The sequence below is a fragment of the Hemitrygon akajei genome, chromosome 5 (assembly GCF_048418815.1).
Source record: "Hemitrygon akajei chromosome 5, sHemAka1.3, whole genome shotgun sequence".
Lineage (NCBI taxonomy): Eukaryota > Metazoa > Chordata > Chondrichthyes > Myliobatiformes > Dasyatidae > Hemitrygon > Hemitrygon akajei.
In genome coordinates this window covers 141,124,132-141,147,142 of record NC_133128.1, presented here as the reverse complement: position 1 = coordinate 141,147,142, position 23,011 = coordinate 141,124,132, and the positions used below count along the sequence as shown (strand labels likewise).

Sequence of the window (23,011 nt, the reverse complement as noted above, 5' to 3'; positions counted from 1 at the left end):
AGGAATACAATGAAGTATGGGGTCATATTTACCTGTCTAGTTATACGAGTTGTTCACATTGAAATGTCATCTTCTTTAGACAGACTCCTTTGTTAATGCACTTCAACACTTTATAACAAGACAAAGACAGGTTCATGAACTGCACTCTGTTGGAGCTGAGCGTGAGATGCAAGAAGCCATTGAAAAGTGGAATCATTCACAAATCAGTGATGTCCTTCCAAAAAGATTTAAGTGGATTTTTAAACCACCCCCCCCCCCCCCCCGGCTGGTTCACATCATGGAGAAACATGGGAGAGATTGATTCGGTCTGTACAAAAGGTCCTCAATTCCACCATGAAGGTACAGAATCTTGATGAAGACAGTTTCCACACAGTCCTTTGTGAAGTAGAGGCAATTATCAATGGTTGTCCAATTGCTAAAGCATCATTCAAACCCAATGATTTGGAAGCACTTGCACCCAACCACCGGTTGCTTCTGAAGCCCTCACCATCCTTACCAGTAGGGGAATTCCAAAAGGAAGACATTTATGCTAATCATAGATGGAAACAGGTCCAATACAATGTCAGACTTGTTTTGGAAATGGTTCCAATACACAACCTGAAATTCCTACTCTCTACAGACAGCCTCAAAACAGAAGAAACCCCCAAAGAGTCAATGACAGAAAAAATGTAAGAATCCTGGGCCCCCCTTCCACAGACAAGCAGCAGCTAGCTGCAACAACCCTCCCCCTTTTCCCACTTATTCTAGCAAAAACTGTGGTAATGTGCGTATTATTAAAAGTAAGTTAATACTAATCGGGAAGCTATTGATAACAAGAGGCGGGCTCCGGGGTTGGTGGGGTTTTTCCTTCCGTTCTTTTTACTCCCAGTATGCATTCCACCACCCATGCTGCACGAGGGTGATTAGGTAGGTAGGAAGCCTCTGTATTGTAAATATCATTTGCCGTCCCAGATAAAGATGTTCTTTTGGTCGAGTGGTCTTTTGTAAAGTGGAAGTTACCACATATTTTTGGTGACGAGGTGAACTGGTTTTGTGGACGGGTCGACGCGTTTCGATCAGGAGCTGTGAGCGGATGAGGAGCCTCGCGTTCAGATGGTTGTGTTCGGGTCTATCGGTCAGTTCGCAGAGCGAACTGAGGTGTGGCCGGAGTATGAGGAAAGGTTGGGACACTTTTTCTGTGCTAATGGATAAGAAGCACTCTATTCTCCTGAGTGTGTGTGGGGCAAAGACTTACAAGTCGATAAGGAACTTAGCTATGCCGCGGAAACCGGTAGAAATTCCACATGATGAACTGGTCAAGCTCATGGGGAACCACCATAATCCAAAACCTTCGGTAATAGTCCAACGGTTCAAGTTTCACAGCCATGTTTGGAAGCCAGGTCAGTCTGTGGCCGAGCTTCGGCAGCTGTCGGAGCATTGCAATTTTGGAGCCGTGTTGGATGACATACTCTGTGATAGATTAGTAAGCAGCATTAATAATGATGCCACACAACACCATTTGTTGGGGGAAACCCCACCGTTAACTTTCAAGGAAGCCCTAGAGATTGCCCAAGGCATGGAGATGGCTGCTAATAATGCCAAGGATATCCAGAAAGGGTATGGGGAGGGTCACAGTCGGCGGCAGTGCACCAAGTTAGGAGGGAGACTGGTAAACAGGCAAAGCGGGTGGAATGTTTTCGGTGTGGAGGGACACACTATGCAAATGTTTGCAAATTCAAAGATACTGTCTGCCATGCTTGTAGCAAAAAAGGACATTTAGCTAAAAAGTGCAGGAGCATAAAGGGTAAGGTTAAGCCTGGGCAGGGGAAAGCTCAACAGGCTCAGGCAGCCACACACCACCTAGGAGAAGCAGACGAAGAGGCAGCGTGTGCCTACAACATGTTTGGGGTGGAAACGGATGAGGAGCCACCTGAACCATATTATGCCACAGTCACTGTCAAGGGAAAGGACATTAAGTTTGAGATTGGTTCAGAGGCTACTGCATCGGTCATTAGTGAGGAGAACTGCAGGAGGACATGGGGGTGTAAATCACAGTCATTGATTTTGATATGTACAGACGATGTAAGAACAGAGCCTCCAGGACCACCAGACAAGCATTTAGACAGCACTCTAAGTGATTTGACAAAGAAGGTAGAATTTTCTGTAGACGGTGGCCTCCTGGGAATCCATGTGGTGCCCTTTAACTCTACGCTGAGTGGAAGATTCCTTGGGCTGAGTATTCGTGGTATTGAAGAGAACAGTCATTCCAGACAAAAGAACCTGCTCCAGGAGAATGAATGTATCAAAATCAATGACTGTGATTTAACAGACAAGACCTTTGTTCAAGCACAAGAGGTTTTCTGAAATGCATTGCAATTTCCTGCTGTTGAACTCCAGATAGTTCCAAGCTATAACAAGGAACTCTATGAAAAATATCATTTGTTCTGCTTCCAAACCCGCCCGAGCTGGAACGGGCACACAGAGTCTATGTCTCTCCCGGAATTCTGGGATCCCGTCCACGACCAGTAGTCTTGTATTTCCATCAATACCAGGTAAAACACAGTCTGATTGTGGAGGCACGTCGCAGAGGCTCTTTTTCTTTCCAGGATACAACCATTCGCTTTGTGGAAGATTTTGCACCCCAGACCTTAAAGATGCGCACTGAGTATAAAGGTGTAATGAAAGTGCTTTTTGATCGTGGTTTCAAACCTTCCTTTCGTAATCTTGCTGACCTAAGAATCAAATTTAATACCGGGGAATTCAAGTGGTTCAAATCAGCGAGGGAAGCTGAAGCGTTTGTGGCAAGTCTTCCGGCTATCCAGTCATCTTCGGAATCTGATCGGACCTCCTAAAATGGTGGATAAGTACTCCTCGTAGTAAAATTACTTTCTCTGGATTCAGAATTCACTTGAATCACTCAGACATTATTCGCTGAAACTCTAAAGGCTGTTGACAATCTCTCCCGGGATTTGGTGTGTGTGTAATCTATTTTTACCTCTGTATAACTTTACCTACAGAGTTCTACAACTAAATCTAACCTGTTTTGGAGGTTTGAAGTCTTTAGTGAAGGCCTCCCTGTTTGTCGGTTCACAGTTCAACTGCTGATTTATTTTTCCTCTGTTTTAAATACTTATTTATTTTATCTTTTTCTTTTCTTCATCCCCTTTTTTTTCCATTCTCTGAATGTTTTTTTCTCCCTTCTCGGTAAACGGTTGATAAATACTCGTCTTGAATTTATAATTTTCCCCTTCCTCTTTTTTTTCTTCTTCCTTCTTACCTTTTTTTTCCCTTTCTCTTACTTTATTCTTCTATAATATTTCGCGGGTAGGTTAGTTTTGGTTTTCTTCCGATTCGCTCTGTATTAAGTTGTATATCTCGGCAGAAGGTGTTCTAATCTGTAGTTATGTTTTCTAGTGCATAAACTAGTTACTGTTTGTTATAGCATTTATACGGAACTGCTGTCAATGACACAGATCTGGAAGTTGTATTTGGGTTAATTTTTCTGGTAGAGCTAGCTACTTGTTTTGGTAGCCGTCTAGTTTTGGGTTGTGTGGGTGGGGTGGTTTTTCCAGTGCCAACATTTCTTTATTGTTTAGGACATGTTTATATTTTGACCTTACGAATCTATGTTTACATCTCTGCTCCCAGACTGCTATTGTACCGCTTGACTTTTTATATGCCTGCTGCCTTTTATGCATTAGTAATTGATAATGGCTAGTGCACTTAAATTTGTGAGCTGGAATGTAAAGGGACTGAATCACCCTGTTAAAAGGAGGAAGGTATTCGCACATATTAAACAACTCAAAGCTGACATTGCTTTCCTCCAAGAAACTCATATTCGTTGTTTCGATAACTCCCGGCTTCTGTCCAAGTGGGCGGGTCAGCATTTTCATTCATCCTTTGCCGCTAAAGCTAGGGGAGTCTCCATTCTTATTAACTCAAATATTCCTTTTGAACTCCATAATAAAATATCGGACACAAATGGCCGTTTTATTATTGTTTCTGGTAAACTATATAACACTAAAGTTGCACTAGCAAACCTGTATGCCCCCAACTTTGATGATGTTAACTTTTTTGAACAGTTTTTTTCCTCACTACCAGACTTAAACTCATACTCTCTTATATTAGGTGGTGACTTTAGCTGTTGGTTGGATCCTAAACTGGACCGATCATCCTCTGTTACCAGATCACCTACCAAATCTGCCTTAGCTATTCAGTCGTTTCTCTCTAATTTTGGTATCTCTGATATATGGCGTTTCCTCCATCCGATGGAGAGAGATTATTCCTTGGACCTCGAAAAAATTCATTATTCAGTTCTCAATTCGGATTTAAAGTTCCATAAGATCTGGGGGCCTTTTATCGAGTACTTTCATAACCTTCCTCTTGACTAGGGTTTTTTTTTCTTTTCAGTCCCTTGCTTTCAGCTCCCTTTTTTTTCTGGTAGTAGGCATTATTATCCTCTGTTGCTAAGTGTATTTACAGTCTGGGAGTTTGACTGTCCGGACTTATACTCTCTATATTGTGTGGTGGTTGGTCTGGAATTGTTTTTTTTTCTTGTGTTGTGGGGCTTGGGGAGGACACTAAGCTCACTTGTCTTTAATTTAGGTGCTTTTTTGTTAAATTCTCTTCCTGTGTAGCATATTGTTATTGTATGCTTAACCTTGCTCTGTATTAATGCTCCTCATTGGGATTTGGGGTTTTTAATTTTGTAAAAGGTTTTGAAAAACTAATAAAAAAAATTTTAAAAAAAGAAAAAAGAAAAATATCATTTGTGATATTCACCCCGAGGAACTTAAAGCTTGTGAGTTGAGTAAATGGCGGCGTGACGGCAGCGCGCGCGGCCACTCCAGGAATGAATATCTGTTATCTGTAAGTAGGGGCCGTGCACAATCCTGATTTGATGGGGACGGATGTGGGAGGCACAGAGGAACATCTGGTGAAACTTCTGACATGCCTGTTTCGCTGCCGCTGCTACTGTACGATCGAGAAATCTCCGGAGAGGAAGGCCCCGAATCCTTGGCTTTGCCTGTTGCTTGGCGGCTGGGGCTGAGGTCGAAGCGCTCGGCAGACATGGTGCTCGGTGTCAGAAGGCTGGTTGGAGGCTCGAAGTTTTTCGGACAGACTCAGAGTTGGCTGTGGTCAGATGCTTCCAGAGGCTGCATCGGGAAGCTTTGCAGCGCTGGAGGTTCATGGCAGGAAGAGTTTTTCTTCCTTCTACCATCTACATGAGATGATGGGCTATCGAGGACTTTGAGACTTTCATTTACTGTGCCCATGGTCTGCCCTTATCAAATTACGGCATTGCTTTGCACTGTTGTAACTATATGTTATAATTATGTGGTTTTTGTAAGTTAGTCTTGGCCTGTCTTGTGTTTTTGTGATATCATACTGGAGGAACATTGTATCATTTCTTAATGCATGCATTACTAAATGACAATAAATGAGGACTGAGTGTCCTCACAATCTAAAAAAAAATTGGGTCTATTCTGAACCACGGTTGTGACGATGATTCAGAAAACCAAAGTTCCTTCTTCAGTGCGTTCCAAGCTAGGTGGCAAACCTGCAGATGCCGTTTATCCCAATAATGCTGAGAATAGCTTGCCATTGATTTCGAAGAAGCTCAGTAGTCCAAAACAGTTAAGGAGCAATGACCACTTAATGCATACCAGGAAAGCATGTCCACCAGTGCCTTTGCCAGAGGGAGAGATGCTGGCAGAGGGGCAGAGTCCCCTGAAGAGGATGGACATTCTCACGCGGACACACAGACCCCTCTCATGTCCCCAACAGTAGATTCACCCAAAACATCCTCACCAGCGGTGCCTGCTGGGTCACCAAGGGTAGTGCGTAGATCACAGCGCCCTCACAAACCTCCTGACAGACTGAATCTTTGATTGGATAGTTTCTTTTGTTGTTAAATTGAATGTTGAATTTGCCATGTTTTTAGGTGTTTTTGTATTGGTAACCTGTTGCTAATGATACCACTGTTTTTATTTCCTAGTTCTTCTATATTTGGGGAATGTTGGATTTTAAAGGGGGAGAAGTGTTGTAATGTGAGTATTATTAAAAGTAAGTTAATACTAATTGGGAAGCTGTTGGTAACAAGAGGCGGGATCCGGGGTTGGCGGGGTTTTTCCTTCCACTCTTTTTACTCCCAGTGTGCATTGTATATAGTTCCTCCACCCAGGCCGCACGAGGTACCTGGAAGCCTTTGTATTGTAAATATCATTTGCCGTCCCAGATAAAGATGTTCTTTTGGCTATAAAATTGTCAAGTGGTCTTTTGTAAAGTGGAAGTTACCACAGAAACCATGAGCTTTCCCACCACCCACAATGCAAGCAACGGCAAAACCCCCAAAGAGTGATCATGGTCTACAGTATATCGAAAACTAACTTCTTCACTCCAACATTTTTGACACTCCAAAGACACTCTCTTGCACTAACAAGGGACAGGCAGATATTGCTCCTTCCACTGGGGGGAGGGGGGGGTCAACAGTCACAATTTCAATGTTACAGCCAGTCTGAAGCTTTGCTTTTTATTTTGAGTTTCCCAACTTGAGAATTGGCAGCAAAGTCTTGCTCACCATCGAGAGAGAGAGAGAGAGAGCCCTCCAACAGCCACTCTCGCTATCTTCGATGTTCCGGCTCCCGCTACACTTTAATTCCGACATCAGTGAGAATTCATGTCCACAAGGCTGTGAAAGGCCCCGAAGGTGCCCGACTTCAGGCCAGACTTGGACATATTGAAACAGCCAATCGACAAGCTCCAAGAACGGGAACACTGCTGAGCAGAACTGCAGTTTTGAGTGCCGCTGTAGATCAAAAGATCCTCACAGGATCCCAGCCTGAAAAGGAAAATAGAGACATTAGAATAGGAAGAATTTGACTGTTTCGCTGGTGAGCTGGGACAAGTTATTCTCTGGCATCATTTTTGGCTCCACCCACCAAGAGTCAAGGAGTATTTAGCACAGTTACAGGACTGTCAAAAACAGGCAGGTATAAAACACAATTTCCTCCCAGGAGACATTGCATTTATCATTGAAAACACAGCACCTTTGAACTCGTGGATCGCGGGAGGAGTCATTCAAGTTTTTCCAGACAGAAGAGGATTGGTGAGGCAGGTGTGAATCAAGCCCAAGACAGGGTGTCTGGACAGACCTATAATCAAGAATTGTCTTCTTCAGGAGACAGAGATTGAGGAGTTACAACTCTAGAAGCTTCATGGCTTTGACTTGATTTAATGACCTGACAGAGAATGGTGGTAAAGATCACGGTATACTGGGCTAAGTGCTGGTAACCTCCAACCGAGATGAGTGTTCCAAAACTTGACTGGAAGAAGAAATAAGAAAGAGAACATCTGTATAAATGTTAAAATGTTTGTTCTTGAAGATTTCATGTGTCCTATTTTTGTAATATGCTGCTGTAAATATTATAGTATAATAATTAAGGGGTTTGGATGTAGCAGTCATGTATCTATTTTCTGTCAGTTGGAGCCATATATCTACTTCTGACTGCATTGTAGTTTGTGGCACATTTATTATAGTAATCTGTCATATAGGTTGGGGTGTGGTAAAAGCAAACTAGTATTGCTACATATTCATGCTTAGTCAGTTAAACTAGTTGAGGGGGAATGAGCTAAGAAATTATTTTGTTTTGGTGATCACTAACTGGGACATTATTGGAACACTAGCTAGATCATTAATTGGAATGTTGTTAGAACATTTGTTATGCTATTTGAATGCTAATATCACTATTAGACTATATTAGAGCGTTATATTGCTTATTTAATTTTGTTAGTTTTTTTATTGCCTCAAGATCATTTGTCTTTGCTGGTTTCAGAATAAAGGATCAAACATACCTTTTCCAATTTGGAATCTCATTATTTGGAAGCATGCCATATTGTGTCGATTGCCCTGGCTTAGTCTCTCAGCAGTTTTGGTTTGTTTTCATGTAACTGCTCAATGGTTAAAATACTATTTAAAAAAAAGACAAACTAATGTTAAATGAAATACAGATCAAATTAGAACTTACCAATACTACTACAGTACCAGATAACTGTAATAGTTCCTAATAGTTATCAATGGAAGAATTCATTCAATGTACGCTGCTATGTTCTTTTGATTGACTGTAAATGAACAAAATCTGCTCAACATCTAGTGCAGATAATGGACTGCCTTTATATAATGCTTTGAATGAATGCTTCCTCCAAATCTTCATTGTAACATCCAAGATGATTGTTGCTATCTTCGAATTCACTACTTGTTGAAGTAGTGAAATCATTTCATTTTCACTCCTGACTTGTGTTACTGATTACTTCTGCTTACTGTCTTACTGCTTATTTCTCACTATCAGTGACAGAATCATTGCTTTTTGAACACAAACACATGCAACTGGCGCTATTTAAAAACTGTTTACACTAAGCACGCAAGTGTACGTGACTTACACTAGTTAGAAACTGTTCAGCGACAGTCTCCTGTCCCAATTAAGCGGCATAGAATCCCAAATAAATTAATGAATCCCGGCTATTTTCTCAATTAGTTTTTGTTTTTTAAGAGTTTTTCAAATAAGTGGCTGCACAATTAACTGGAATCCACTGTATTCCAAACACTAACTTTTTATCCATTTCAATTTTTCAATGCCCTGCCAGAGATGGTGATCATAGACACATCAACTGCTTTAAATCCCAACATTGCAAACTGGAGATTGTTTATCTAATTGACTGATCAGGTTGTTATCTGTGACTCCATGGAAGAGTTAAAAGCAAGAAGCAGATGGGGAGAATGTTAACAAGATGAGGCAAGAGGGAATGGAAACAGTGGTTATCCCTGAAATTATGATGGAATCTCTACTGAGAGGACACATGCAGTGGATAGTGACTTGGGATAACCTTTCTTCTTATTCAGCACTACTTCTCTCTGCAGCTTCTTAAAATCCCAAACACCATCAGGTGCCCTTGTGACTTCCATTCTTATCCTCTTGCGTTTATTTGGATTCCATTTGAATCCTATAGTTTTGTCTTGTTTAAAAGTTAGAACAAATATGAATCCATATTTATCCTTCTCACTTACTGACTGGCTTGCTGTGTATTCTGCTTCTGTTTTAAGGATCTTTTCTCAGCATAATCATCATGGTGTTATTTGGTACTTCTCTCTTCCTGCAGATTTATGTGAGAGCACTGGTGGACTACAGCCCAAGGTACGATTCCTCCATTCCTTGTCCTGAAGCTGGTTTGACCTTCAAAAGAAGAGACATTCTGCAGATTGTTGACCAGAATGATGCGCTCTGGTGGCAGGCCCAGAACATCACAACCCTTTCGAGATGCGCAGGTCTAATTCCTTCAAGCAGCTTGCTCAAAAGGTAAAGCAGCTGATTTACAAGAGGTGAATGATGTGGAGTCCTGGAACCAATCTTCTTACTGAAGTATTGCAGGAGCTGGTGGTTTATAAGGCAGGCAATGAACCAAGGACCCATTTGCACTTTCAGGTCATGAATAGATTGCACAGTATTGCTTTCAAGTTATGGTGTCCTGAATAAGATTTATTACCCCATCAATGCCACAAATAAAATATTATCTGTTAAACTGTCATTAGTAGGAACTTCCTGTGTGCAGATTAACTATGTTTTCTATAGTAGTTCAGTGTACTTCAGAAGTATTTTAGACAATAGACAATAGATGCAGGAGTAGGCCATTCAGCCCTTTGAGCCAGCACCACCATTCAATGTGATCATGGCTGATCATTCACAATCAGTACCCCGTTCCTGCCTTCTCCCCATATCCTTTGACTCCGCTATCTTTAAGAGCTCCATCTAACTCTTTCTTGAAAGCATCCAGAGAATTGGCCTCCACTGCCTTCTGAGGCAGAACATTCCATAGATCCACAATTTTGTTGTCAGTGAGGCAGTTGGGAACACTCTTTAAGAATTTAGAATATCCCTCTGCCCTCCACTCACCAAACCTTGAATCACATAGTGGTATCAGTTTACTCAATAAATATTAATGTCCATGTCAGCCCAGGACCCAAGGGACCCTGAAGACAAGGAATACACTAACACAAATGCCAATCTTTCTTTATCATTGATGTTGACCAGGTGGATTGTATGAACTTCACACTGTTGGAAAGGAAGGGCATGTTGGGGCAACTGCACTGCTCATACCTCTGAAGGAAAAACTGCAGATATTGGAAATATATTAAACATAAAATATGTGGAGAATGTTGATATGTGGAGAAAGAACAAGAATTAATGTTGCAGGTCCATGAACTTTCAGCAGAACTGATGTTAATTCCATTTTTCTTTCCATTATCAGCCTGGGTTGTTTTCAGCATTTTCCATTTTATTGCAAATGCCTAAATTAACATCCTAAACTATTCTATGTAGAAGTAATCACCCAAAAATTAGATGCCAAGGCAAAGGACTGATGCACCGTCAATAACTCTCGGAGACGTGGGTTAAGGTAGGCTTTTATTGGCTGGAAGAAAGCACAAGCAGCAAGTGACCACCACACAATATCCTGGAGACTGAGGAAGGGTCTGTGCCTCCAATCGCCTTTATACAGGGGTCTGTGGGAGGAGCCACAGGAGCAGTCAGTGGGGGGGGGGGGGGGGGGTGTCCAGACAGGTATATGTAGTTCACCACAAGGACATATTAATAAATGTAGGCTGAGCTTTGCCTAAGGGAGGGTACTTTCCTGATTCAGCAGCAAGAGGTATTTGCAAACAAAGGAGGCACTGGACACGCACTAAAAAGTAATAGAAAACTACTCTATTAGAGTTATATCAAAATAAAATGCAGTAAGAAAGAAGAATACGATAAAATAAAGAAGGGAATAATGCTTATCAACCAGACAATGAGCTAATCTATATATCGCCAGAGGGAACTTCAAGTGTCTGACAGTCTTTTCAATGGTCTTCACTCTCCACCTCTTAGCGCTGATTGTGACCCAGCCTAAGGCAAGATTCTAACTTGCACGAAGAAGAGACCCACTTTTTATACCTTTCAAAACGGTATTTTTCAGCTTACGTAGTCATCGTACCAGACTGTACCTGTCGATCTGCCTCTCTACCGGAGGATTTTAGGTTCAGACCCAGGGAATAATTGTCAAACACAGTTTACTTAAAATTACATGCTGTTTATTAACGCAAACACGAGGAAATCTGCAGATGCTGGAAATTCAAGCAACACACACAAATTAGCAAGCTTGCATCGCTCAGCTGAACTACAGAGGACCTGCTCATAAAGTCTGGGAAAATCTGCATCAAGTGAGCCCCAAGTACTGTCTGGAGCTGCTTGTTAAACATTCGTTATCACATACATACTCTGATTGTTGCTAAGCATCCTTGGTTAATGGTTACACAGCAGCTTTCTCATGCACAAGCACCTCTTTGTTCCCTGCTTCTGTCTCACGGTTAGCAGATTAGTTATGGTGCAGCTTTACTCACCAAGCTGCAAATGTCAGGTTTTAGTCCTTTTAATTCTACATGTAATTCCTCATACCCCCTTATCTCTTGTGATCCTTGACCTAGACACTTACTTGAAAGACAGAGATAGCATGTCTGCAGAAAGATAAGTTCAACATCAATATCTACGCTCAAGGCTGTGTATCAGTATTCCTGTGCATTCTCAAAACATTTCCACATCCCAAACTGACCCCATTTTGTCTTATAACATCTATTTTGTGTTACACACTTACTTGCATAGCTAGGAAGAATCAAATATTGTTCAATTCAGTCCTCTCCTTCCATGCAGGTGTGGCACATCATCTATTAGATATAAAAGTGTCATATGTAAAGCACACTGGACAGACACAGCATAGATTAGATGCAGAATAAAACTCCCTCTATACACCCAGGGCATTTCTAATACAGGCTAAATGTTGAGTGAAAATCTCTGGATGCTGTTCCATTGATATTCCCAGACAAGTATTTCATGGTTTGGATATAGTAAAGTTCATTCTGCATCATAAGTATTTATCTGGAACACTGAGTACACAGGGCCCAGAGCATTGTCAGTGATTTCCCCCCCCCCCCCCCATCCAACAATCTCTTTGACCCCCTCCCGTCATCGTGCAGGCCGTACCAAAGCATTGGGAAAAGAAATGTTAGGATGGGATACCGCTTCTTCCCCCAGGCCGTAAGACTACAAATCTCCCTACTGCCACCCAGGTCTCATCACTTATGAAGTGCCAGCAGAGTTAGAATGTTTACTTTTTAACTTCAGATGCAAATGCATCTTATTATTTGTTCATTTACTTTTGGTGCTTTCCCAGTGTATATGATGAATACACTCTTCTCGGGCTTCCAGCCGGGTACAAATATCAATTATAACCAACCTTTCGATGAGAAGCTCTGCCATCTTTATCAGGGATGATGCCTGGGCATGTCTAGTCTGATGGTATTTATACCCCTCTAGTCCATCCCTCCTGATTGATTAGACCTCATCCAATCAAGTTTCTGCTCTCCCACCTTCTTTACAATTGAATTCCAGTTCTTATTTAGAGCAAGACCTTCATCTTTGTTAAAGTTCATTTCCTCTAATTTTATTTCACTGGCTTCCTTCACCAGGCAGTATCAAAAGCTATTGGTGTGGCACAGTAGTTTTGTGCCGTCGAAGTCAATCCTATAGCCATTGCGAATGTAGTGTTCTGCTACCGCCGATTTCTCCTAATGGATACACTTACTGTGCTCCTTGATGTGGATTTCCATATCCTTTTGAAATGCATTTTTAATTCTTTTGCCTTTCAACAAATCTAAGAGGTAATTCACCTAACAGCTGGTCTTTATGGAAGGAAACCAGAATACCTGGCGAAAACTCTTCCGCAGTCAGAACGTGTAAACTTCCACACAAATAGCACCTGGAACTGGAGTACTGTGAGCAGAGTGTTTGATGGCTCTGGGTCTGTACTCACTGGAATTCAGAAGAATGAGGGGGATCTCATTGAAACCTGTCAAACACTGAAAGTAGATTTGGAGAGGATGCTTCCTATGGTTGGGGAGTTTAAGACCTGAGGACACAGCCTCAGAGTAGAGGGACGTCCGTTTAGAACGGAGCTAAGGAGGAATTTCTTTAGCCAGAGAGTGGTGAATCTGTGGAATTTGTTGTGGAGGCCAAGTCATAGGGTATATTTAAGGCAGAGGTTAAAATATTCTTGATTAGTCAAGGCGTGAAAGGATACGGGGAGAAGGCAGGAGATCGGGGCTGAGAGGGAAATGAATCAGCCATGATGAAATGGCGGAGCTGACTCGATGCGCTCAATGGTCTAATCCTGCTCCTATAACTTATGGTCTTCTGGAATTAGGATGGAATTAAGTCCCCAAAGCTGTGTGGAAAGCACAGATTGCTGTGCCACCATGTTGCCCAAAGCACAGTCCCTTCATTCTATGTTTCCTAGGTCAAGTGTTGCACTGTATTTAGCACATTGAATCATTTTATCCTGTTAGGAACTGTGATCAGTACAGCCCATACCCAAATCATGTCTGTGCAACTTGTTCTCATCATCTCATCCTCTGAGCCGTAGTATCATTCTGGTGCATTTATATGACATCCCTCAGGGCAATAGGCAAGTTTTGAGTCATTGTGGTACTCCAAGAGCAAGAGAAATGTGCATTCTTTCCCTTTGTAAAACTGCCCCTTGACGTGTAACATTTTTAATTTTACTTTTTATATTGCTTTCTGCACCTCACACTTGCCTGCTTTGATCTTCATCTACTGTACTTTTACCTACACCCTTAACTTGTCTATGTCTCTTTGCAACTTTCTGCTCCATCTAAAGTACTTGCTGTTCCTCCTAGCTTAGTGTAACATTTTCCTCTCCCCCCTTCCCCCTTCTCTCTTATTCATTTTCCAGTCTGATTACCCTATCATCACGTGCTCATCACCTCCCTCTAGTTCCCTTCCTCCCTCCATTTCTTTCATGGTTCACTGTACTACCCTTTTTATTTAGCCCCTTACCTCTTCCACCTGTCAGCTTTCAGGTTCTTACTTCATTCCCCACTCACACACTTTCCCCCTCACCTGGTTTCACTATCAACTGCCAGCTTGTAATCCTACGCCTCCCCTCATTTTCTTATTGTGGCTCCTTTCTCCTTCCTTTCTCGTCCTGATAAAGGATCTCAGCCCAAAATGTCAGCTCTTTATTCTCCTCCATAGATGCTGTCTGACTTGCTGAGCTCCTCCAGCACTTTGTAAACACAAAACACTCTGCAGATGCTGGGGTCAAAGCAACACGTGCTGGAGGAACTCAGCAGGCCGGGCAGCATCTGTGGAAATGAGCAGTCAATGTTTCGGGCCGAGACCCTTCGTCAGAACTGAAGAGGAAGGGGGCAGGGGCCCTATAAAGAAGGTGGGGGGAGGGTGGGATGAAAAAGGCTGGTAGGTGCCAGGTGAAAAACTAATAAGAGGTATGAACATGAACATTGAATTCTCCAACTTCTGGTAATTCTCTCCCCCTCCCTTCCCCATCCCAATTTCACTCTGCCTCTTCCTCCAGCTGCCTGTCACCTCTCTCATGATTCCACCTTCTTCTACTACCCATAGTGTTTTCCCCTTACATTCCTTCTTCACCTTTCCTGCCTATCCCCTCCCCCACCCCTTGATCTTTCCCCTTACTGGCTTTCCACCTGGTACCTACCAGCCTTCTCCTTCCCACCCTCCCACCACCTTCTTTATAGGGCCCCTGCCCCCTCCCTCTTCAATCCTGACGAAGGGTCTCAGCCCGAAACGTTGACTGCTCGTTTCTACGGTTGCTGCCCAACCCGCTGAGTTCCTCTAGCGTGTTGTACGTCTAGCATTTTGTGTGTGTGTTGCTCAAGATTTCCAGCATCTATAGAATTTCTTGTGTTTAGCGTGACTTACACCTTTATCACAAAACTCCTTTTTCATTTCTCCAAGTCATTAAAACATATGATCAGTGGAGATTCCTGACCAGATCCTTGAATAACTTAAGAAATGTTGCATTTTAATATCTCATACCAATTTATAATATTAATTTGTTTAAAATCAATCAATCTTAAATTCAGCACCTTCTTTGATCTTTAAACTTCATAATATTAATTAATCTCAATTCAAAGTGCTGTCCCTCCAGGATCCCCTGGGATACATCTCATGGGCTCAAAGGCAAAGAGAGCATAATTAATTCATTCTGCTAATACATTTTCCTCCCCTCTTATACATTACCTCTTTTATGTCTTCTGTCAGACTCGAGACTAATGGCATACTAACTCTCCCGTCTAAGTCCATTCCCAATACCCCTCCCATCCATCTCTCATTCTGGCACTTTCTCTCCCCGTTGCCCAATGGCAAGTAGTTTGCTAGTTGTCAATGAAAGGCTTGTATCAGATGTATCTGTATTGCCCGTTCTAATCTTCCTCTCTACCTGGGTTTTACTTTTTCCTCTTCTGTTTCCTCAGGAAGCAAAGGGAGTTCTGGTGGTCCCACTCCTTCCAAATGCACACTTGCACTAAATCAGGCTGTAAGTAGCATTAACTAGTGCAATGTGCTTCTATTTTTGATGTAAAAGAGAATATTTCAGATTGTCTGTAGACAATGGCTCACAGCTGGGAAGCAGAGATACCTCAACAGCCTTTGCAATAAAACGCATTTCATAGAAGCAGGAAAAAATTGGGCACAAGGCCAAAGAAAGAGAGTTTATTTCAAGTAAGTAGAAATGTGATCAAACGAGCAGAAAAAATAATCTAAGAAGGTGGAGTTGTTGTACTTGGGGAGAGGATTCAAATTGAAGGGCTCTGATAGTTGAAAGCAGTGGTTAGGTTTCTGGTAAATGAGGTGCTTGCTCATGGTGTCTAAGCAAAGAAATAAGAGAGACAAGGTCAGGAAGGAATTAAACACGGATAAGGATATTAAGTAAATCAGATTCAGAATACTGTCAGTGATTACTGCCAGTTGGAGATGCTACACTTGCTGTTGTTCGGTTTCCTGGGTACCGGCACTGTACATTATGTGAGGTTGTTACTGTCAGCATGCAGAAACATATGTTATCATGGTATAAGTGTAATACTGTTAGAATGGGGAGATGTTAGTGGAATGGTTACTATTAGGGTGTAGAGATGGTTGCTAATTACTATTAACATGGCTACTACAATTAAGGTGAGAGGCTTCTACTGTTAGGCTGTGAAGGTTGTTACTGACTGTGTGCAGAGTGGTTACTGTCAGGGGGTAAGGAGGTTACTGTTCATGTGAGGAGTTGTTACCCTCAGGGTAAGGATGTAAAGATGGTGACTGGCAGTGTGTGACGATGTTACTGTCAGGCACTGAGAGTTACTGCCAGGGTGTGAGAGGTGGTTATTTTCAGGGAGTAAGAAATAGATACTGTCAGGGTGTGAGGAGTGGTCACTGTCAGTGTGAGGGCTGGTTACTGATAGGGTGTGAGAATATTACTGTCAGGCTGTGGGGGATGGTTAGTATTAGAGTGAAGATAAATTACTGTCAGTGTGTTGGGATTTTACTGTCTGAATTGAGGTGTAGAGATCATTTCTGTCAGTCAGTGGGATTTTGCTATCTGGGTTTAGTGATATTACTGTTAATGTACAGGCATTACACCTTTGAGCCATGATGTTGTTGACTTCATGGGCACAGTTTGTTGTTCTGGAAACTGTGTAAGGGATTATCCTTGTGTTTACTTATCTTCTGTTGCCCTACTTTGCTGTATTTGTAAATTAACATTCTACAGAAACCTTACACTAATGGTGAAGAGCATGACATAAATTTAGTAACTCCTTCACCTTAAAGCCCAACACAGCCATTAGCTTTGTGTCTTATTACTTACTGTCAGTAAAAGCTGCTGCACTGAATTTAACCTGATTATCTTTTCTCTGCTGACGGGCTTCTTGTAGTGAGTACAGTGGAAGAGGGTGAGTACATCCAACGGCATGCTTAGCTGTTAAGTTCTGCTTGCAGTTTTTACTTTAAAGCCACAACTCACTGGTGTGTCCTTCTTGTGTCTTTTAGAAGAGGACATAGCAATTGATGAGAAATTTTTTGAAACAGGTAATTTTACAATGCTTCTTTAGTACTCCTTTCAGTTGAATTTTTCCATACTTCCTTCAAAGTGTTTCGAGTCTAGCCAATTCCGCAGCTGAAGAGGAGTATTTGCCACTTGAGCACTGGAGGGCAGGGTTCGGATTGATGGGCATTAATCTGGGGATGATGGTTCTTTTACAGAGCTTGAGCCAGTGTAATACAAAACTGAGTGAGTCAGTCTGTGAAGATGGATAGGGAGAGTTAAAGGGCACGGTGACAGCTGAGTAAGTGGGACTGAGTGACATAGTGAGAAGGTGTGGAGCTATATTCAGCTGTGAAAGGGAAGACACTCCATTTCCCATTTCTGAGTTCTGAGTGAATAAGAGCAGTGGTTTGGACTCCATTCTTCTAGATTTAGTTTAAACTCTTGTTTAACACCACTCAGTTTTACCTGAAATGAACCTTGACTTTTCCAAATTAAGATACACTGTCCTCTTATCTCTTCTCATTATCATGTTCTCATCCCCATTTCTTGCAAGTGTCTTATTAATTATCAGATACTCATTATCATCTGATCTTTCTTAACCTATCTCTGTGTAGTCATTTGTCTGACACCTCACCCCTTCTCTTCACCCTGTTTTAAAAACTAAAAACTCTGCACTCTTCCTCCAGTTCTGAGAAAAGGTCACTCACCATATTTGACTGGTTTCTCTTTCCACAGATGTTGTTTGAATGGCTGAGTTCTTCCTGTATTTCTGTTTTTGTTTCATCTTTACCAATCTTTTAAATTCTGTGGAGTAGGACAAGATGTGGTGAGCCTGGTCGATGAGGGATCCACTGCTCACAGATATATTTTGAGAATGTGAGATGGTGGCAGTTTGTTATTTTAGAAATAATGCCATAAATTGGCAACATCACGCAACTGATCCAAAATGAAAATTCCAGCTCCAAGTGCTACTCAGGACCTTGATGGTGAAATGCTGAAAGATAAATGGGCCTTATATTGGAGAATCAATGATTAAGGCTGAGGGTCAGTAGATTTGTCATGTTTGTAGGTAATCTGCGATTCTATTAGAAATACTGACACGGATTTTCAGGCTACTGGTATCAAAATATCTGCCGCTATGGAGATTGCTTTCCATAATATCTCCATGAAGATATGCTAATATTCTCTTCCTTACTTCCACAGATGAAGAAACCTTTGAATCAGGTAGGCAATTCCTTTGTGTTTAATTGCAATGTTAATGTTCCTGTATCCTGCAACTAGAATGCCTAAAATTTTTCTTGTGAACCATATACCCTTGATTCAGAATGCTTGAGATGCTACATTTTCTGTTCAAAAACAATATCCAGCTTCCCTTCCCCTCCCCACAATCACCCCACTTCACTGCGTCCACATACCTCCAGTTTTACTGGCTGAGATTTCAATCCTCTGCATCACAAGATGTAGGAATTAAGAAATTTTCTGGAATAAGAGACTGTTGTCCGTTCTTGAATATAGAAAAATGACGTCCCCTGCAGCCTTCCCCATACTCTCAGAACATGTCAAGTGACGTCCCCTGCAGAAAAGTGACATCCCCTGCAGCCGTCCCCATACTCTCAGAACATGTCAAGACCTTTCTGGGTGTGCCTTAATTAGCAAGAAGTTGTAATGCAGAGATTACTGCCAATGATGAGGCATTTTGGAAGTGGGTGAATGCTCTCTCCCAGGAAACAAAAGTAAGTAAAATGAAAAGTAAGATGTAAAGAGTGGCTTGCATTGAAGCAGAACCATTCACAAATTATTATTTCCATAGCATTTCATTCCTCTTTTCCAAGGAGAAAAGCACTTCTCTAATTTTTCCACATATGTTCTTTTTCTCTTTGAAACTGAGGTTGAAATTGGGTCTCTATTTAAAATCATGAATGGTGTAGAATAGATAAAGCAGAATGCTTCAGTTGGAGGAAGAGTTGTCCGGTAGGGAAAACACAATAGGAGTGCCAAAGTAACTAAAATAGAAAAATGTTTTACACAGGGAATAATTAGGGTTCAGAATTCATTTCTGGCATAGTAGTGGAGACAGAATCCTTTGTAGTGATTAAAAGGGAGCTGGCAAGTACAATTGATTGGAAAGAAATTTTAGGGCTGTGGTAAAGGGCAAGGGAATGAGATTAGCCAGATTGTTTTTACATAGAGTAGGTTTAGACTTGATGGGCTGAATGGCCTCTTTTTGACCATAACCATTCTGTGATTCTTTGACAGCACCTGTGGGTGTCTGCAGACTTTGCTTGATTCCTTTTGGTTTCTTCTGTGTTGTCAAAATTAAACCTGATGCAGTTAATTACAGAAGTGAGAGCTACACGGCTAACTTCAAATTTCAAGGATGCTACTCTGCCTTTACTGTAGAATATTGTCCAATTCTAATGAAAGCCTCAGGCAACTATGGATAAACAATTCAATAAGATCTAACTTGAAAAGGAGGTAGGTTTAGACTAAGATCTCAAAGCTCTCTACCACTGATTAGATGTATTTTACACTAATTGATTACGATTGATGACTGTGTTTAGTTAACAACTATATTTTAACTCTGCATGTGATGTAGGTATTGCTGTATTACTTCCTTGAGCTGAATGGTAATTTCAGAGGGCTTGGCTATCAAGAGAGGATAGCAGCTCTCTTACCTTAACATTAGGAAGTTGGAAATTCTTGTTCGTATTTCTAAACTAAATGTTTTCAATCTGAAACCTTAATTCAAAAATACAAGAATCATGACTGTTTCAGTCAACCACATCAGACTGTCAGCTCGAAACTGACAGCTTATTTTCATTGCCTTCTTTATTATTCAATGTGATTTGATTAGTTCATCAAAGAATAAAACTGACAGTGAAATGTTTGCATCTTAAGAAGTATATACAACTATTTGCAAAAGGAAAACTGCATTATAAATTTGTCATATGTAAAAGTACTGGAAAGTGAATGAAAATTGGAAAGAAGCATAATATAGTCAAAAGCAGTCTCATCTGCTTTAATCAAACTCACATGAAATTAGAATCTGTTGCATGTTGTTTGTTGAACAATATTTAATGTGTATTATTTAAATCACAAGGCCATGATTAATGCTGAGAACTTTTTGTACGATTATCTAATGGGCAAATGATTGATGAAAAATATATTTAAGAAATTTATTCTTTTTCCTAATTCCCTCTTCTTGTTTGCTTTCTGAAGAGGAACTCAGAGAAGGTACATCTTCAAAACTCTATGGCTTTAATTTTGCCCATCTTTCTACCCTCAGTGACCTATGTTAGCAGACTGCTAAAACACTTTGCATTTAAAGTTTTCATCCTTATTTTCCAATTGTCCCACAGCTGTAACACCCTAATCTTCTCCTCTCCATTTCAACTTTTTCCTCCCTTCTGAACTCTACCACCGGCAGCAAGTCTTTAGCCATCTGAGTCCCACTTTCTGGAATGACATCCTCTGAAAAGGCTTCACTCATCTTTTTGTTAATGCCTCCTGTTTAGCTTGGTATTTGCTTTCCTAATGTCTTGTGTAAAGCTTGGGTGAATTTTAAATTATAGTTGGGTTATGTGATTTTTTTTTTGTCAGAACAGTATCCTGAGGACTTTGGGCAGAGTAATGTTTCATTGTTTTTTTTACATCCACCTCCATTTGTTATTTCACTGCACTTCTGAACTAGAGGTGCCTCGAGCTAAGTTGTCCCAGTACAGTTACAACACCAGCATCATCTACTCAACAATGTAGAACTTTCTCCAAGTATGTTCTGTTATCAAACAGCAGGACAAACACAATAAGCCTCATCAAACACAATAATCATCAAAAAAATGATGGAAGCTGCCTCTGACAATGCCTCCTAGTTGCACTTGCTACTAATAACCAACTGGGTTTTGCAAGAAGCATTTTGGATCATTACAGCCTTGGGCCAATCATGGATCAAAGAGTTGAATTCCAGAGGTGTAGCAATAGAGACTACCCTTGACATTTAGTCAAGTGGAAGAAGGAAACAAAAATCAGGCAGGGCTCTTAAGAATTATAAGGTAGCCAGGAAGGAGCTTAAGAAGGGACTTAGGAGAGCTAGAAGGGGGGGCATGAAAAGGCCTTGGTAAGTACAATTAACAAAAACCCCAAAGCATTCTGCACATATGTGAAGAAAAAGGATGACTGGAGTGAGGGTAGGACTCTCAGAGATAGTGAGAAATGTAGAGGGAGAGGAGGCCTGGGAAGCACTTAATAAATACTTTGATTCAGTATTCACCAAGGAGAGAGACTTTATTGAATGTGATTTAGCACAGAACAGGTAAATGTGTTGGAGCATGTTGAAGTTAGGAAACGGGGAGTGTTACAGCTTTTGAAGAACATGGATAAGTCCAGAGGCTGGATGGGATATATCACAGGCCACTACAGGAAGCAAGGAGAGGGTTTGCTAGGGCATTGACAATGACTTTGCGTTCTCCCTGGTCACAGGAGTGGTATTGGAGAACTGGAGAATGGCAAATGTTCTGTTATTCAAGAAAGGTAATAGGGATAATCCTGGGAATTATAGGCCAGTAAGGCTTATTTCAATGATAGGCAAACAATTAGAGAGGTTTCATAAGGACAAGATTTGTGAGCTTTTGGAGAATCACAGACTTATAATGATCTGCTCCAATTTGCCTACCATCACAACAGTTCAACAGCAGAAGCCAGTTCATTGCCTCTTCCTTCAGCTCTGGAACACCTGGACAGCGAAGATGTATATGTCAGGGTGCACTTCACTGGCTATGGCTCAGCATCCAACCCTATTATTCCCCTCAAAACTCATCACTAAATGCCAGTACTGGGCCCTGGTACCTCCTTGTGCAAATGGATGCTCAATTTGCTCGGTGGCAGTTGGTATGGATTGGCAACATCTCTTCCACACTAACTATCAACACAGATGTACCACAGGGCTCAGACCCTGCTGTACTCACTTTATATCTATAATTGTGTGGCTAAGTACAGCTTCAATGCCGCAGTATATTTAGTTTACTGATGACACCACTGTTGCTGGCTGGATTAAAGGTGATGATGACAAATCGGTATCCAGGAGGGAGATTGAAAATATGACTGAGTGGTGCCACAACAACCACTCAGTCAAAGTGAGCAAAACCAAGAGCTGATTATCAGTTAAAAGAGGAAGAAGCCAGAGATCCATGAGCTAGTCTCCAACACCATCACACTGAGCACGCCCCCCCCCCCCGGGCTGTGTGCTCAGTCCACTGCTGTTCACTCTGCTGACCCACGACTATGCTGCAACACACAGCTCGAACCACATCATCAAGTTTGCCAACGACACGACCATGGTGGGTCTCATCAGTAAGAACAACGAGTCAGCCTACAGAGAGGAGGTGTAGTGGCTAATAGACTGGTGCAGAGCAAACAACCTGTCTCTGAATGTGAACAAAACAAAAGAGATGGTTGTTGACTTCAGGAGGGCACGGAGCGACCACTCCCCGCTGAACATCGACAGTTCCTCGGTAGAGATCGTTAAGAGCACCAGATTTCTTGGTGTTCACCTGGCGGAGAATCTCATCTGGTCCCTCAACACCAGCACCATAGCAAAGAAAGCCCAGCATCTCTACTTTCTGCGAAGGCTGAGGAAAGTCCATCTCCCACCCCCCATCCTCACCACATTCTACAGAGGTTGTATTGAGAACATCCTGAGCAGCTGCGTCACTGCCTGGTTTGGAAATTGCACCATCTCGGATCGCAAGACCCTGCAGCGGATAGTGAGGTCAGCTGAGAAGATCATCGGGGTCTCTCTTCCTGCCATCACGGACATTTACACTACATGCTGCATCCGCAAAGGAAACAGCATTATGAAGGACCCCATGCACCCCTCATACAAGCTCTTCTCCCTCCTGCCATCTGGAAAAAAGGCTCTGAAGCATTCGGGCTCTCACGACCAGACAATGTAACAGTTTCTTCCCCCAAGCTATCAGACTCCTCAATACCCGAAGCCTGGACTGACACCTTACTGCCCTATCGTCCTGTTTATTATTTATTGTAATGCCTGCACTGTTTTGTGCACTTTATGTAGTCCTGG

The 23,011-nt window shown here is 41.8% G+C and overlaps 1 protein-coding gene and 1 long non-coding RNA gene across 9 annotated transcripts in view; one reads left to right on the top strand and one right to left on the bottom strand.

The window, feature by feature from the left end:
• The window catches only part of LOC140728241 (MAGUK p55 subfamily member 4-like), a 70,368-nt gene that overhangs the window by 26,851 nt on the left and 20,506 nt on the right, over positions 1 to 23,011 (top strand). For 6 of the 8 annotated variants that reach the window (XM_073046710.1, XM_073046711.1, XM_073046707.1 and 3 more), the window contains exons 9-14: positions 9,136 to 9,332; positions 15,380 to 15,441; positions 16,823 to 16,840; positions 16,938 to 16,976; positions 18,139 to 18,159; positions 20,155 to 20,169. In XM_073046710.1, coding sequence (XP_072902811.1) covers positions 9,136 to 9,332; positions 15,380 to 15,441; positions 16,823 to 16,840; positions 16,938 to 16,976; positions 18,139 to 18,159; positions 20,155 to 20,169 — 352 coding nt within the window. The remainder of the gene's footprint in view (positions 1 to 9,135; positions 9,333 to 15,379; positions 15,442 to 16,822; positions 16,841 to 16,937; positions 16,977 to 18,138; positions 18,160 to 20,154; positions 20,170 to 23,011) is intronic. The other 2 variants (XM_073046713.1, XM_073046712.1) reach the window with 1 other exon arrangement.
• LOC140728242 (uncharacterized) lies at positions 6,639 to 11,735 on the bottom strand. Its single transcript, XR_012099026.1, has 3 exons — positions 11,665 to 11,735; positions 7,834 to 7,948; positions 6,639 to 6,820 (listed from the first exon to the last, which is right to left on the bottom strand). It is a non-coding gene; the product is annotated as an uncharacterized lncRNA (long non-coding RNA).